Source organism: Tachypleus tridentatus, chromosome 4 (genome assembly GCF_004210375.1).
Source record: "Tachypleus tridentatus isolate NWPU-2018 chromosome 4, ASM421037v1, whole genome shotgun sequence".
Lineage (NCBI taxonomy): Eukaryota > Metazoa > Arthropoda > Merostomata > Xiphosura > Limulidae > Tachypleus > Tachypleus tridentatus.
In genome coordinates this window covers 37,350,840-37,366,061 of record NC_134828.1, presented here as the reverse complement: position 1 = coordinate 37,366,061, position 15,222 = coordinate 37,350,840, and the positions used below count along the sequence as shown (strand labels likewise).

The 15,222-nt window shown below is 32.7% G+C and overlaps 1 protein-coding gene across 11 annotated transcripts in view; it reads left to right on the top strand.

Moving 5' to 3' along the window:
• Window positions 1–223: 223 nt before the first annotated feature.
• The window catches only part of LOC143248863 (uncharacterized), a 29,332-nt gene continuing 14,333 nt past the window's right edge, over window positions 224–15,222 (top strand). Inside the window, exons 1-5 of one of the 11 annotated variants that reach the window (XM_076497714.1) lie at window positions 317–359; window positions 2,058–2,110; window positions 6,577–6,667; window positions 8,723–8,907; window positions 13,233–13,293. In XM_076497714.1, the coding sequence (XP_076353829.1) occupies window positions 8,724–8,907; window positions 13,233–13,293 (245 nt within the window). In that variant the 5' untranslated portion in view covers window positions 317–359; window positions 2,058–2,110; window positions 6,577–6,667; window position 8,723. Of the gene's footprint in view, window positions 360–450; window positions 606–2,057; window positions 2,111–6,576; window positions 6,798–8,453; window positions 8,634–8,722; window positions 8,908–11,102; window positions 11,373–13,232; window positions 13,294–15,222 lie in introns of those variants that run through there. The other 10 variants (XM_076497712.1, XM_076497715.1, XM_076497713.1 and 7 more) reach the window with 10 other exon arrangements.

Below are 15,222 nucleotides of genomic sequence, written 5' to 3'. Positions count from 1 at the left end.
TGGTCAATGTTATCAAAGTTATTAGCCACTAAAACTAAGGTCAGAATTTATCAATATAACATAGTTTATATAAATAAATACAGATCTATGGATCTTCTCTGATGAAATTCACTTTTGTGTAAATGTACCATAACAAATTCAGTATTTGTAATTATTGTTTCTATTCAAGTGACAAAAAATAAAATAGTCGTTCAAGAAGCGACTCCAGGGTGTAAAGATCTGTCACGAGTGCTGTACAGAATATTTTCTGCAAGGAACACGTCTATCGACCTCGTGAAGTAGTGGAGAAACAACAAAAATGTCGACGTCGCGGATCCAGACGTTCAGGTTGTACTAATACAACCCGTATGTGACGATTTGTAAGTATCAGGTTTTTATGATTTTAGTAGGATACTGAAATTCTATACTGCATATATACAACGTAATTTATTTTATTAGGAGAAGCAAGTTTTAAATTCATTAATTGTCGCTATTAAAAAGTGGTCAAGATATGGCCTTACTAGCCTTCTTACGGCCCTCTAAAAACCTACGTTTCTGACTACATACGACTAATAATTTTTCATGATGTATTGTTTGGACGAAGATTAAATACTTAAACTTTGGGGGTAAGTGGCTTTGAGGAGAATGTTAGGTGTGTTTTCTGTTCTTTTCTGATACCACAGGAAGCCATACTGACTATTTATATGTATTTTACCTGGTGAAATGACGATATTTTGTTAGTGGTCAAGCTATTACATAAAAGTGTTCTTTATACAATAATCATTATTTGATTCACACAATGGTATTGTTATTGTGGTCTAGAAAAAAACCTCATAATCAGATTATATGTCTATAGGGAGATTAACTTACAGTGGATATTTAGTTGGTGTTTTTTGTTTCAGACTATCATACATTTAAACAGAAATATGTTGAGAGTTCATAATTTTCTCGCCCGCGTCGCGCTAAACATGCTCGCCCTCCCAGCCGTGGGGGTGTATAATGTGACGGTCAATCCCACTATTCGTTGGTAAAGAGTAGCCCAAGAGTTGGCGGTGGGTGGTGATGACTAGCTGCCTTCCTTCTAGTCTTACACTGCTAAATTAGGGACGGCTAGCACAGATAGCCCTCGAGTAGCTTTGTGCGAAATTTCCAAACAAACAAACATAATTTTCCAAACCTTTTTAGAATGTCTCTTAGTAGATTAATACTAATATTTTCAATTGAAATTACTTACTGGATTTCTCTGCATTTGGCTCATATTTTAGACATTAACAGACACAACATTTTTAGTAACCAAGTAGTGCTTTTTATGTTTTTTACTATCATCCGTGTGACATGACACTAATTGGACACCTTAACTTTTTAGTCCATGTTAATATAAAAGAGAAACAACAATCTGTACTTTAACTACAACTGTTTTCTCTTCACGTGACGTATCAGACCCCACTCATGTCACTCTACACCGGAGGATACTAATTATATAATACAATATCAATTCTCAACCCTCTCCGAATACACAGCGGTTCCTTTTTATTATTATTACAGTGTAAGACGGCCTTTGTGGATCTCTTTTAACCATTTGCACTGTTATACTGTAGTATGTTATATGTCTGCCTCTCAGTCAGTAAACACTAAAATGGTGCCACATAAAGGGCACTTAACGTTGTAATTTGTACTTCCGTAACGTTAGTTTAATGTGCACATCCCACGAATTACGAGAAGAATTATAAACTCTATAGGATACAACACATCATGACGTATGAACTTGAAAAGTTATTTTTGTTACTCTTTATTGTGTTTTTATCTGGGCTCCCCGCTGGTACAACGGTATGTCTCCGGATTTACAACGCTAAAATCAGGGGTTCGATTCCCCTCGGTGGGCTGAGCAGATAGCCCTTTGTGGCTTTGCTATACGAATAAAACACACACACACACACACACACGTTTTATCTGTTCTTGAAAGAAAACACGTTAGAGGTCGCTTCACCAAATAACAAGTTTATTGATATATTTTGAATCTTACGAAAGATAAAAGGATTATGTATTTAACTTATTATTTTCTGGTTAATTTATTACAGGGAAAACAAAACTAGCCTGGCAAGTATCATGGTGTAATGCCTCGGAAAATAAGGTAACAGATAATTTCAAAATACAAGAACAACTATATTTAACTGATGATTATACCATACCAAAGGTCGAAAGAATGAAATTATCAAAAGTCAAAACTTACTAAGTGTAAATGTTACTGTTATTGTATTTTGATATTAATTATTCAGTCTAGCAGATTCCTCACCAGATATCAAGCCAAAGCTAGTTTAGACTCTATTTAATCTTGTACCAATTCTTTTATTTTAAACTTAAATACAAGTTACCTGAATAATTCATTCGTTTTTATGTCACAAATAGATTAAATGTTTTGCATCGTAACTGAAAATATTTTATCTTAACGTTTTTAAATTTCTCTTTATTAGTTTTACTCTTTGAGCTGAAACAAAAGGTGGTTTCAAAAATAGTTTGTATATTAGCTATTGTGGGCCTATCGCAGATAGTCCCTTGTTAAGAATAAGCACATACACAAATACAGATTTATACTGATCTGTAGTAAAAGATTGATTATATATATATATATTCGATTCACTAAAAGCTATATAAGGTTTACTTGCGTATTACCATTCCAGATTGTTAACTGATAACTAGGTGGAAGTTATTGAATAAAACTCACCACCAATTCTTAGGCCACTCTTTAACGACAGTTCAGGTAGTGACATAAAAGTATAAAAAGCTTCAATGCTTTGCTATTATTTTTTATACCAAAAACAATTGAACAACATTCAATATAACATTTATGATTCATGTTAAGAAACATTGAACTGTCAGTTTGCGAAATTCTTATTTATAGAAAATAATAAAGGGTACTGGGACAAAACATCAGTTTTACCAGGGCGAAAATTCCAAAAGATCTTTTTTAAATTATAGTTCAGCACAAAGCTACACAACGGGCTATCTGTACTGTGCCCACCATGGATATCAAAATTTGGTTTACGATGTTGTAAGTCTGCAGAAATGCTGCCGTGACACTGAGGAACAATTCCTAAAGAAACAACGTTTTTACTGAACTTTCATATGTAACTCCTTTAAAAGTGTCATTCTGTCACTGGCCTCGGTAATTAGGCTTCAGTAGACCATAGCTAGTCTGTATATGTTCTTTCATTACTAGAGAGCCCTCACAAGTGTTGATAGTACATAAAGTAATACAAATGACCTGTAATTAAACTAAAACGTTTCAAGATATCTTCCGTAATTTCGATGTACGTTTATTGCATGAAAGTGGTGTTTGGGTTTTTTAATCTTTCTCAGAGTTAATTCTGTATTGTAATTACAAACTTTCTCGAGTTAGTGACTTGTATACACCACTAGAGACTGTTAACCTGAATTTTATATAAATTAGTTTGTAACTGGATTTGAAGTCGAACACCAAACTCATTAGCGTATACGTCCTTTTGTCATATTTATAATAAAGATAAATAATGGTATTAGCGACAATTTATATATATTTATTATTATTAATAATAAACCTAGCAATGTAACTTTTCTTATAAAGTATTCCAAAGGGCTATTCCTGCATATAGGTATATAGGTCCTTAATTTTTGAATTAATAGACGAGAATGCTCTCAGGGGATAAGCCTATACTGTTCGGCACTGTAGCTCAGTTGGAATTACATTTATGTAAATATCGATTTTTTATTGACTTATTTGAAGTTTACAGCAAACATGCTCGCCCTTTCAGCCGTGAGGGCTTTATAAGGTGACAATCAATCCCACTATTCGTTAATAAAAGAGTAACTTAAGAGTTAGCGGTGGGTGATGATCATTAGCTGCCTTCCATCTAGACTTACACTGTTAAATTAGTGACGGCTAGCGCAGTTAGCCCTCGTGTAGTTTTGCGCAAAATCCAAAAACAAACAAACACTTAAGAGTGTTGATCACTGTAACCTGGTGTTAAGCAAGCCCTAATCAGCGAACGTAACGCAAGGTGTGTTAGACTAACGGTGCATCCATCCCCTCGTCAGTAGTATAACATACGTTAATAACATAATGGGATTTAACTGTTGCTCTTATAGAAAGTGAGATTTTCTTCCAACGGGAGGCGAACCATAAACCATGGGATTCACAATACGGCATGTTAACCATTTTGGCACGCCAAATCATGTACTCTGCAAACCTCGATTTTTTTGTTAGTTGAGATTGTCTGTCCCCCGGATTTACAACGCTAAAATCAGGGGTTCAGTTCCCTTCAGTGGACACAGCAGATAGCCCATTGTGGCTTTGCTATAAGAAAAAACAAAACAAAACACACACACAGTGTCTAAAAGAAGTAAAAATATATATACTTCATTTAATCGTATTGCTGTGTCAGTCAGTAGACAATTTAGGCATGAATTTTAGTCTTAGAAGTAATGATCACCTGTACTTTTTTAGTTTTAACAGTTTTTAGTTTTTTACTCATTTGTGATATTTAAGTTCTACCTAATAAGTTAACACTTGTTTTATTTCTAGCATAACATTAGAATAACATTCGATTTACTTAGTATGAAGTTTTGATACTATTCTATATCACCCATGGTAACACCTAAAACTAAACTGTAGATAAATCACATTTAAATCATTATTATAACTCAAATGTTTTCCAAATATATTTTCATTTTCAGAGCCAAACTGGTCGCTGTTAGCGTAGTAAACAATATGAACAAAGGTATCTTTCTTGGAACGCGTGGATCGGGTCTGTTTTTCAATATCAACATTGTTAAATATGATAGTCCTACCCTTCTCTGAAATCCACCAGAGCGTCATGATGAAATTTCTCTCATCATCTAATCAATTAGTGGATTCTCACCAATAGTTACATACTGTCGTTATGGTATTCTCCAACCACTTGAATTTCTTATGGATTTAAATCATTTTACGAACTAACGGTGATCAACTTATCTTTTATTAGCTAGGTTCTTATGTTTTATTTTTTTGTTTTAATTAAACTTTGGCGTTTCGTACTACGTATGATTACGTGCATCATTTAGTTACTTCAACTGATTTTAACCTATTGATATTTACTAATAGGTTGAATCAGTGATTTAGTTAAGCTAAAAAATCTGGTATTGTGTGACATCGATGACACCTATTTCCTGTACGCAATGCCAATGGTCGAGTTAAGCTAAAAGATCAGGTACTCTGTGACATGTTTTCCTGAACAGAATGTATCTAACACATCTGCTGTAACATTCTTTTCCTTTTCATAGTGATCTTACAAATTTCAGGTACAAGGTCTGCAGGATGCAGGTCTGACATCTAAAGTTCGAGCCGCGATATGCCTCTGAATATGATCCACACTTTTAGCTGTGTTGGCGTTATAACCATGATAGTCAAATCCCGCTTTTCGGTTAATAATGGCTGAGTAGGCAGTAAGTGTTGACTGGTTGCCATCTGTTTCTGGTAATCAGCTCGAAATCAGAGATGACTGTATATGATCTTAACCTTTACGGCCCATGTGTCCATAAAATAGTTTTCGGGTTGAAGCTTCTAGTACACAGAGCATCTAGGCCATAGGGCTCTCCTCCCAGTGACATAGCGGTACGTCTGTAGGCTTACGATGTTCAAAATCACTTTTCTATACCGATTGTGAGAACAAATATAGTCCATTTGAAAATTTTGAACGTAACGACAACCAAGCCACATCTTCGATATTACGTTTCATTAATGTGGACCTGCACAAGTTTGTGACTCTCAACCATTTTCAGCAGGATCTGAGCTAATGTCAAATCCTTAAGTATTTCCGTATTTATCAACTAGAAGTTAATCGATCTTTTTTTCCGTATTAAGCCATTTTTAGTGTGTGTGTGTGTTTTTCTTTTAGCAAAGCCACAAAGGCTATCTGCTCAGCCTACCGAAAGGAATCGAACCCCTGATTTTAGCGTTGTAAATCCGGAGACATACCGCTGGCCATTTTTAGTATAAACTACATGTTATATATCTGTTCGTGTTATACAGGGTGTTCTTGAAATAGACTGAATAAAATATGATTACAAAACTGCACAGTGACTTTCCGAACACCCTGTATAACTAGCTGCTCCTTTAAGTTAGGACTAAACACAGGCAGCCAGTTTCTACATAGTTCGCGTGATCCGAATAGTTAAAGCGATACTCTATAACTGATCAGTTGATAAGCGCCAAGATATGAAATTCACTCGTAAAAAATAAATGTGTTCAAACAAAAGTTGTTCTATACGATAAAAAGTTTCAGTGAAATATTTAACGATTCTACAAACAAACAAACACGTATAAATTATAAGCCATTTTTATGAGAGGAACGGTAAACTGCACATGTGATAAAATGTTTCCGTACGACATACCGATGAGAATGTTTTAACTTTGCAGTTAGAAATATTTGAAAAAAAAAAAGTTCTGACTGAATTTGTAACAACTCTACAGAATATATTCAAGGTTTGGTTATTCTATCTATTAGATACACTGTTTTTGTCTTTTATTATTATTTTTATTTGTTTGTTGTTAAACTCAAAACTGCACATTTGCTCTACTCATAGGGGCTGTCTGAAGTCGATTTTTAACGTCATAAGCTCTTAGACTCATCAGTGAACCACAGGACAGTAGATACGACGTACAATTACTAAACTAGTACGTTATTATAATTCTTATGCAATCTTTAGCTACGGTAACACCGTTTGTTTGTAGTTAAGCACAGTGCTACGGAATGGGCTATTTGTGCTTCACCCACAACGGGTATCGAAACTCGATTTCTACTGAGGTAAGTCCGCAGAAATTCCACACTGCCACTGAGGGATACAGTAACAATGAATATCATTTTAAATATAGAACAACATAGCAGTCGAAAAAAGTTACATTTTGTAAATATAATCAATATAAACTTAAGATTTAGCACTAAGTTAGTTAATATACAATCACGACAGAAAGTGTTCATACCCCTGCAGCCTGAGTGGTTTTTTGCTCATAATTTAAAAAGTATCACGAGTAGGCTAATAGAAGTGTAATATATTATAAATATTATACTAACACACATCTACATAAATTTTTATAGAAAGTAAACGACAAATAAACTGTTTATAAACAAATAACCAAAAATAGGAGGAGCAGAAAGTGTTCGTACATTTCAGAACTGTGAAAAACTGATATTCGCGTAAACATTTTGTTTAGTTTGGTGAAAAAACTACATTATAGCATTCCAGAACTAGACACTGGGTTCATAATTATTAGAATTTAGCCAGCAAAAAATTTACTTCCGGCAATTTAGCGCCGTCTCCGTCACTATCTGCTTGGTCATCATGGCGAACAGGAAACAGTGATTTAAAAAACCGAATTATTGTAAAATACAAGTCTCGTGTGTCTCTTTCCGGTATTGCTACACAACTTAATGTGCCAAAATCTACTGTTCAAAACATAATTGCCAAGTTTAAGCTTACAGGATCAACTGCTAATCTCCTTCGTTCCGGATGCCAAACCAAAATTCCACAGAGAACCAAGAGGAAGGTTCTCAGAGAAATTAGTAGGAACCCTCGTTTAACACGTAATGACATACCGAAACTGGTAAGGGAAACTGGGATTGAAGTAAGCACCTCTACAACTACGAACATGTTACGCTCTTCTGAGTACAAAGCATGCCGTCCTCGTAGAATTCCATATTTAAATGCTTGTTCATTTAGAAGTACGACTGAGGTATGCAAGAAAGCATGTAGATAAACCCTTTACCTACTGAAAGAGTATTCTTTGGTCAGAGGAGACTAAAATCGAGCTTTTCAGCCACAATGATGTTCGCTATATTTTCCGTAAGAAGGGGGAACGGAATCTTCCAAAGAACATCGTCCCTACAGTTAAACACGGAGGTGGCTCGATCATGCTATAGGGTTCCTTCAGCTCTTCTGGTGTAGGCAGCCTTCACCGCGTCAACAGAATTATGAAAAAAGAAGAGCACGTTGATATATTAGGCACTTATATCAAGAATGATGCTCGGAAGTTGCGGCTTCGGCTTCGTTGGATCTTCCAGCACGACAATGACCTTGAGCACACATCGAAATATGTGCAATCCTGGTTGCAGAGGAACCATATAAGCGTTCTGGAGTGGCCATCGCAGTCACCCGATCTCAACCCAATTGAAAACGTTTGGCATGAGTTGAAGACCAGGGCTCATCAATGTTATCCGGAAAACTTGCAAGAGTTGGAGGCCTTCTATAAAGAATAAAGGGTATTCGAAAAGTCATTGTGCAGTTTTGTCTGTTAATAAATATAAAAGTGTACAGTGACTTTCCGAACATCCTGTATGCCAATATAACGGCAATAAGAAGGAAATAATTGAAAGAAATGATCATATAATTTTTCGAGGATATTCATGGCCTAATGCTCTGAACATTAACTATTTATTATGAGGGGGGGGGTGAGTGATTTAGAGCACTTAGTTGATGGGTATTATATTTAATAAGACACCAGAACTACGTTGCAAAATACTTAATTTGAAAATATGAGCATTCGCAAAGAAGTATGGGAATAACCAGTCGCAAATGTAGAAATCAAAAGAAGTTGGATATGTTTGACGACTATCGCTTCACGTGATGTTAAATAGAGCAGACGAGTTTGTATACAATGCTTTGCAGGCTTCACTAACATGTTTTGTTGTTGATGTTATTTACTGTTTGAAACTTTTTCTTTGTATTTTTTCAGAATGTTATCTCTAGACACAACAGACAGAGATGTCAAGCAACAATCAAATCCACCTAAACACACTCCCAGTATTAAAAAGTTGTCAAAAAATAAATCAAAACGAAATCTCAATAAGCGTAAGGCTAAGTTGAGACAGGATCATGGCGTATATGAGATGGGTAGCCCCAATGAGTGTACAAAACCAAGTAAGGGCTGACAGTTAAACGTAGTGTAAACTATTTAGTGCTAATTAACTTGGCAATTTTGCAAGTATTTACCCTAAAGTACGTAGAGATATTTTAAAACTGAATGCTATTTACTATGTATTGATAATTAGTAATGATATACTAATCTTTATAGTAACTTCTGTTCTGTATCAACTATCCAAGGCATTATGCTACTATTACTAGTATTAAGTTTAATAACAGTACAAATACTAACATGGCGTAATTTTATTCAAGACAATGAAATATTAGTTTTTATTTACATAAGATTATTTATATGTAAGTTATGGGACACGAAGGAGTCTCTAAGTCTATTAAGGTGCTCTGTCACTTAATCACTAAGAAAAAATCACGAAACCCAACCCTCATCCTCAAAATATTCATAAATTCTATTCTCTCATGTATTTTTTCCCTTGATTGTTAACATAAAGAAGCACTTCAAGCAGGGATTTTCCAAGTTAGAAGTGTGAGGGTAGGCCCCCAGTAATTTAGCTTAAGGAGGAGTACAGCACACTCAGCTAATACTTCTTAAGTTTTTTTGTCAATTAAATTTAAGGTGAAAAATTATAATAATTCAGTACTTTGTTTAACTGAGTTGATTGGCAACAGGAATAATCAAGTCACATGTTAAAAACATAAACACACACGTGTCTATATAACATATATAGATTAATACAAACAGCAAGTCAGACACCAGTAAAAGTAACTTGAAATTGAGGCATAAAATTACAATTGTCTTATTAGTTATTTAATATTCCTATGACTGTAGTTTTGAGTAAGTCTTCCTTACAGAAGTATGTAAGTGTAGTCTACTTGTTTTGGCAGAATGTGTCAAAGTCAGTTAGACTGGTATTAGGAAGGGAATCACTGATTAAAAGCTGGTATGGATAGTTCTAGCACAAGTGCCAAAAGCAAATGTGTTAAATTGAAATGCCTGATTAAGTAGCGTAGAAATATATACAACGACACACAATAAAAAACAACATGAGGGGAGAAACATACCATAGGTATGGCTGATACCTCCAGGTAATACTTTCAAATTTTCTAAAAGAACAAAGAAAATAGTTTAGTTTGTGGTATTGTGTTGTTTATAAAAACATTTTTGCATTATAAGATTATATACTGCTTAGTACATATGAAACATAATTGTGATGCATTTCTATAAGCTTTTATATATAAACTATACAACAATAAATATATTAAAGCCAAATGTGAAAGTGTGTTTTCTGTTTCATATTGAAAAAAGTAATGTAAGTAGACAAGTAGGTTTTTAATTTCATTTTATCTTGATATATTTTATTATTTGGATGAAAAGAAATGGGTCAAATGTAGATTGATATTTTGTGATAGGAAATAAACAGTATATATCTGTATTTCAGTAATTTTAATTGAATGTGTCAGGATATAAAAGTAAATTTACTTTCAAAATATATTTGCATTCTTGCAACTATATAGTTTTAAACAGTTCTTATGTTACATTAAATTTTACATGTATAAAATGACTTGTGTATTAAGTGTTTTATGTACATTTGTATATCATACACATATAATTATTTGTCAATTTCTAGTTCTAGTCTACACATTTTCTTATCTTAGTCAATTGGATTAGTTTAGATAGCAAATTTATACTAATATATCCTCAACTAGTTTCTCTTTGGAACAGCCCTGGCTTCAGGATTTAAGATATTTTTTCGTAAAAGCTTGAAAGTTGTAAATAAAGAGACTGTAGGACATAAACAGTCAAATATATTTTTCAAACTTTTGCACATATGGAGAAAATTCTAGCAATTGAAATATTGCTAATGCAATATTTATATTTAAATAGATGGATTCAAAGGAAGGATTGGGAAATTATAGAACTGTTAGTTTTACTTCTGATGTTTGCAAACATAAAATTTGGAATTTAATTAGTTATACATATGATAATTTGAAAATGGAATATTTATATCACTGAGACTTGCTGGGTTGTTAATGGGTTCCCTGTGTGGTACTAATATACACTAATTTCCAACAGAAGAGTAACAAGTATGCAATGTACAACAAATCTAGGAAATATGCAGAGAACAAAATGAACAGAGACAACGAAGGGAAAGAAGCATATAAAATAAAGAATAATAAATGTTTTATTTACATCAGAAAAGAAGACACTAGTTTTATTATAGTGATTGTCTTCACAGTTTACTGTATGTCCTCTGTGCTTAGTAGAGCTGGATAGGAAAGTGTCTTCAAAGGATGGAGACTAGAGCAAGAATAATACCAAACTTTCAAAGTAAAACAAAATCCCTATCATATTATTCTATAATCCTGGAATACTTAATTAAATCAGTAAGCATTGGAAGGAGATAAACTTCAGCTCATAATAGTTTGTAAAAGTCTCTGTAATGCCCCTTGAAATGAGTGTGACCTCAGTCCAGGAGAACATGTCACAAAAGTAACATCAAGCAAGTGTAAGTCTTCCAAAACACACTCACTTTCTCTACACTACAGCTATTACTTTGTCAAACTAAGAACTAGCCTGACTTTTTTCTTGTGTGCTTCACTTTTCTTTATACACTTCTTAATTGACCTTTGCGATATCTGTCTCATGACACTTTTCACCTACATCAATGCACCCTCTATGCTGGTACTGTATATAAGCACCTTATTTAGCTAATGTTATCACTTTTTCTTAACATAATGTTCACTAGCAGGTTTCTCAATAATACAATCATTGAAAATACTGATTACGACTGTCCGTGATCTTATTCATAGTGAGATGGAGAGATTTATTTAGTTCACTAGTATTCCTCCAAATGGCTTCACAACTGCAGTCGATGGCAGTCCTAGATATTCTGGAAAGAAATTAGATTCACTTTTTCATGCTCCTTTCTCTATTATTTTGGTTTTTCAGGAGGCCACCTTGGGATAAGCTGCCTCAGGCTCTTTTTCTTTAGTTGTTTCATTGAGTATGTGATGTTTTGTGTCTTTCCTCAGTTTCTTTTGAGCCTGAACCTTATATGGCTTAAATATCTGGGAGAAAATAATTAATTTTTCTCCCTTCACTGACACTGTGGTTCATGCAGGGATGCTTACTGCTCATTTATGGAAAGGAATAGCTATGTCTCATCTGCCATGGTTGTCAGAATTATGTGATTTAGCCTACCACCACCAGGAAGTGTATTCAGATTCTTGAAAAATATATCTTCTCTTGAAAGTTTGGGGTTATAGAGTGGAGTGTTTAGTTAATCTGAATAGATCACAACTATCTAGGACTTGTCTCACCTGTATACAGTGTCAAATTATTTATTATCTTTTTTTTTCTTATTATTTTTCTTTTTTATTCTTCTTTTTCAGACCATGCTATTTACTTTTACTCTTTTTTATCATTCTTTTCTTTCATTTTTAGCAGCACTAATAATAAAATCGTAATCAATAATGTATAATTGAATATTATGATCATTTATAAAATACTAAAGTGAGCATATGATATTTGTACTTGAAACTATCCTTTTCTGTGAAATTGTCTTACCGTTTCAGAAAAAAAATGATTTTGCAAGTTCTGAAGTACTGGGAAAGGCTGATGGAATGAAAATTGTTTTTATGTTGTCTTAAAAATAATATTTCTTAAACAAAAAGATTAGAACAAATTATTAATGTTGAGATTTTTAAGGTAATTAAAATGCAACTGGAATATGGAAACTTAAAAACATTTGTTATTCAGTTAGCAAAGAAAACTGAAATTACAGAGAAAGGGAAGGCGTTTTTAATATGGCTGATAAATGTGAGAAACATTAAACAGCTGTAGTAAAGAGAACTTGCAAAAATTATAATATTTTTCTGTAATAATTCTTACTTAAAAATAAGCAGAGTATTGTGACCTCATATTGCTTTTCCCATTTTCTAGGTGTATTTCTCTCTTTTTATATTTTATGTTAATTGTGAATAGATTTACTTGTTTGTCTTTTTAAAAGTAATGATGGCCTTATTACTTCTCACTTTATTAAAACATGAAGCCTGTAATTTAATCAGTGCTAGTGTTTACATTCAGTTTAGATGTTCAATAATAATTCAACTTCCAGATTGGTTGGAGAAACAAAATTCTGCAAGTACAAGATTACTATTTCACTTATAATTTCAAAGTATCTTTCTGATGAAATGCATTCTCTGTTAAATTTTTGAAAAAATTCCAGCATGTCCATAAAGGGCCTGTTTTTATATTATTTTATTAGATTCAGTTAAACTCAGTGTACACTAAGAATCATTACAATACTTTAATGTAAATTTTGAATGTATTTGAACCATAGCTCACCAGTGATATATTTTTGCAGGTGAATATGCTGTTTCTGCTGTAATTCAAAGCAAAGGCAACACTGCTTCCAAAATGTTTAGGTAAACTTGACTGTACAGTTTAATTATTCATTTCATGTTATTTTTTATTACGAAGATGACTGGAATATATAAATTTGGTTTTCATTTATACAAGTGAATATAACTGTATTATTTTCAAATTTTATCACTTGCTACATTAAACTTAAGAAATTTGACTTCATTTTCACATAAGATTAAAAACATTTTAATAATTAGATGACAGACACAAACTATCCCATTTCTGCAAAATTTATGTATACAAAAGATAAAATATACTTCACTAATATATTTCATGTTTGATTTAATGTTACTGAAATTTGTATATTCTAGATTGTCAATTATGTGTTTCATCAGGAGTACTGTATTTCTAGATTTGGTGTAATGTAACTTCATAGTTTTGTTTCTTTAAATTGTAAAGCAGTTATTTTGTTTGTAGCTTATCCACATTCAACAAAAATATAAACAATGTGTAACTGTCATCAAATGTTCTGTAGATGTTCAAAAACATCCAATAAACAAGGAATGTTATTTGAGCCTCTCATTTTACACATTAATGAGTTGAAGTTTAATTAATAGAGTGATCTTTGATAACAGAGTTAAGAACAATTCTTACTTTTTGTTTTAACTTTAAAGAGAAGTCTTGGAAAGATCTAGAAAATGCAAAAAGGAATTTTTCAGGAAATGTAATCCAACAATTTCTAACTAGTAAAAGAGAGTACAGAGTTGTTAAATGTAAGACAAGAGTTAGACATATTACAATATATATATATTTTTTTTTTCAGTGGCTCTTCTTTGAAAAGTTTGTTGTGTCTTGGGTGGTACAATTGTGTAGAAATTACTCTTGGTGTTTTGGATTGAAGTATTTTTGTACCTGACTTTTTGTAACTGTATATCATAAATGTTTCCATAACTAAAAACTTTTAGACTGACATAGAGTGTACAGAAAAGGTAATATTTTTTCTAAGCCAACTATTTGGTTTCAATTGTCTAGTGAAGTAAGACTTACCTTTATTTGATTTCGAGTTGACAATATGTAACTGTATTCTGTATTATCTGTATTTTAGTTATTAACTGTTGAAATAACAGAAAAGAATTGGAAAATTTCATCAATAAAAAATTATAATAAAGTAAATGAGAACCATTATTTAAAATTCTTAATTTTAGCTTTTCGTTGTGGACAATTGAGCAAAGAGCTGCACACTGGGTTATCTGTAATGTGTACTCATGGTGGATACAATAACCAGCAGTCGTTTTATGTGACAAATGTTGTTTCTGGAAAGTGTTTTAAAAGAGCCTTATTATACATATTATGTATATATTTGTTATTTCCTTTGAAGAGGCAATTCTATGAAGTAGATAAAAAATAAGTAATCCACTTCAATCCTTAAAAATATTAACTTGATATAGGGTTTCGAGTGCAGTACTTTGATATTTTCACCTCATATTATTTATGCTACAGATCAGCATGTTTTTTGCACATAAATTTAAATTGGTTCTAATTCTCTGTTTTGACTTTATAAGGTAGCATATTCTATTATAGTTAACTTCAAAGTTAACTGCTAAATTTATTTTCTTTCACTGTACTTTTCAAAACATGGTCAAGTGGAGATGAGGAGCTTTCTTATCTGATTCTCTCACAGAAATAACAATATTTTTTTTTTAATTATGTAATACATCAGGTTATTCCTGTTTGCAAATCATGTAGTAGTTGTGGATGAATTTGTCCATTATCATTACCAATCATTGGCAAAAATTGATCTATCAGGCACCAATAATTGTTTTATTGTAACAGAAACAGGAGGGTTTATTATCATATTTAAAATAATATATTCAGGCCTGTTAGAGGAGAATTTGGATTGAATCTATCTAGAATTTTACAGAGATTTTCAGCAGATTTTTCATATATTTTCATGCAGATATTAACGTGTAATTGCATAGAATTTCCATAGA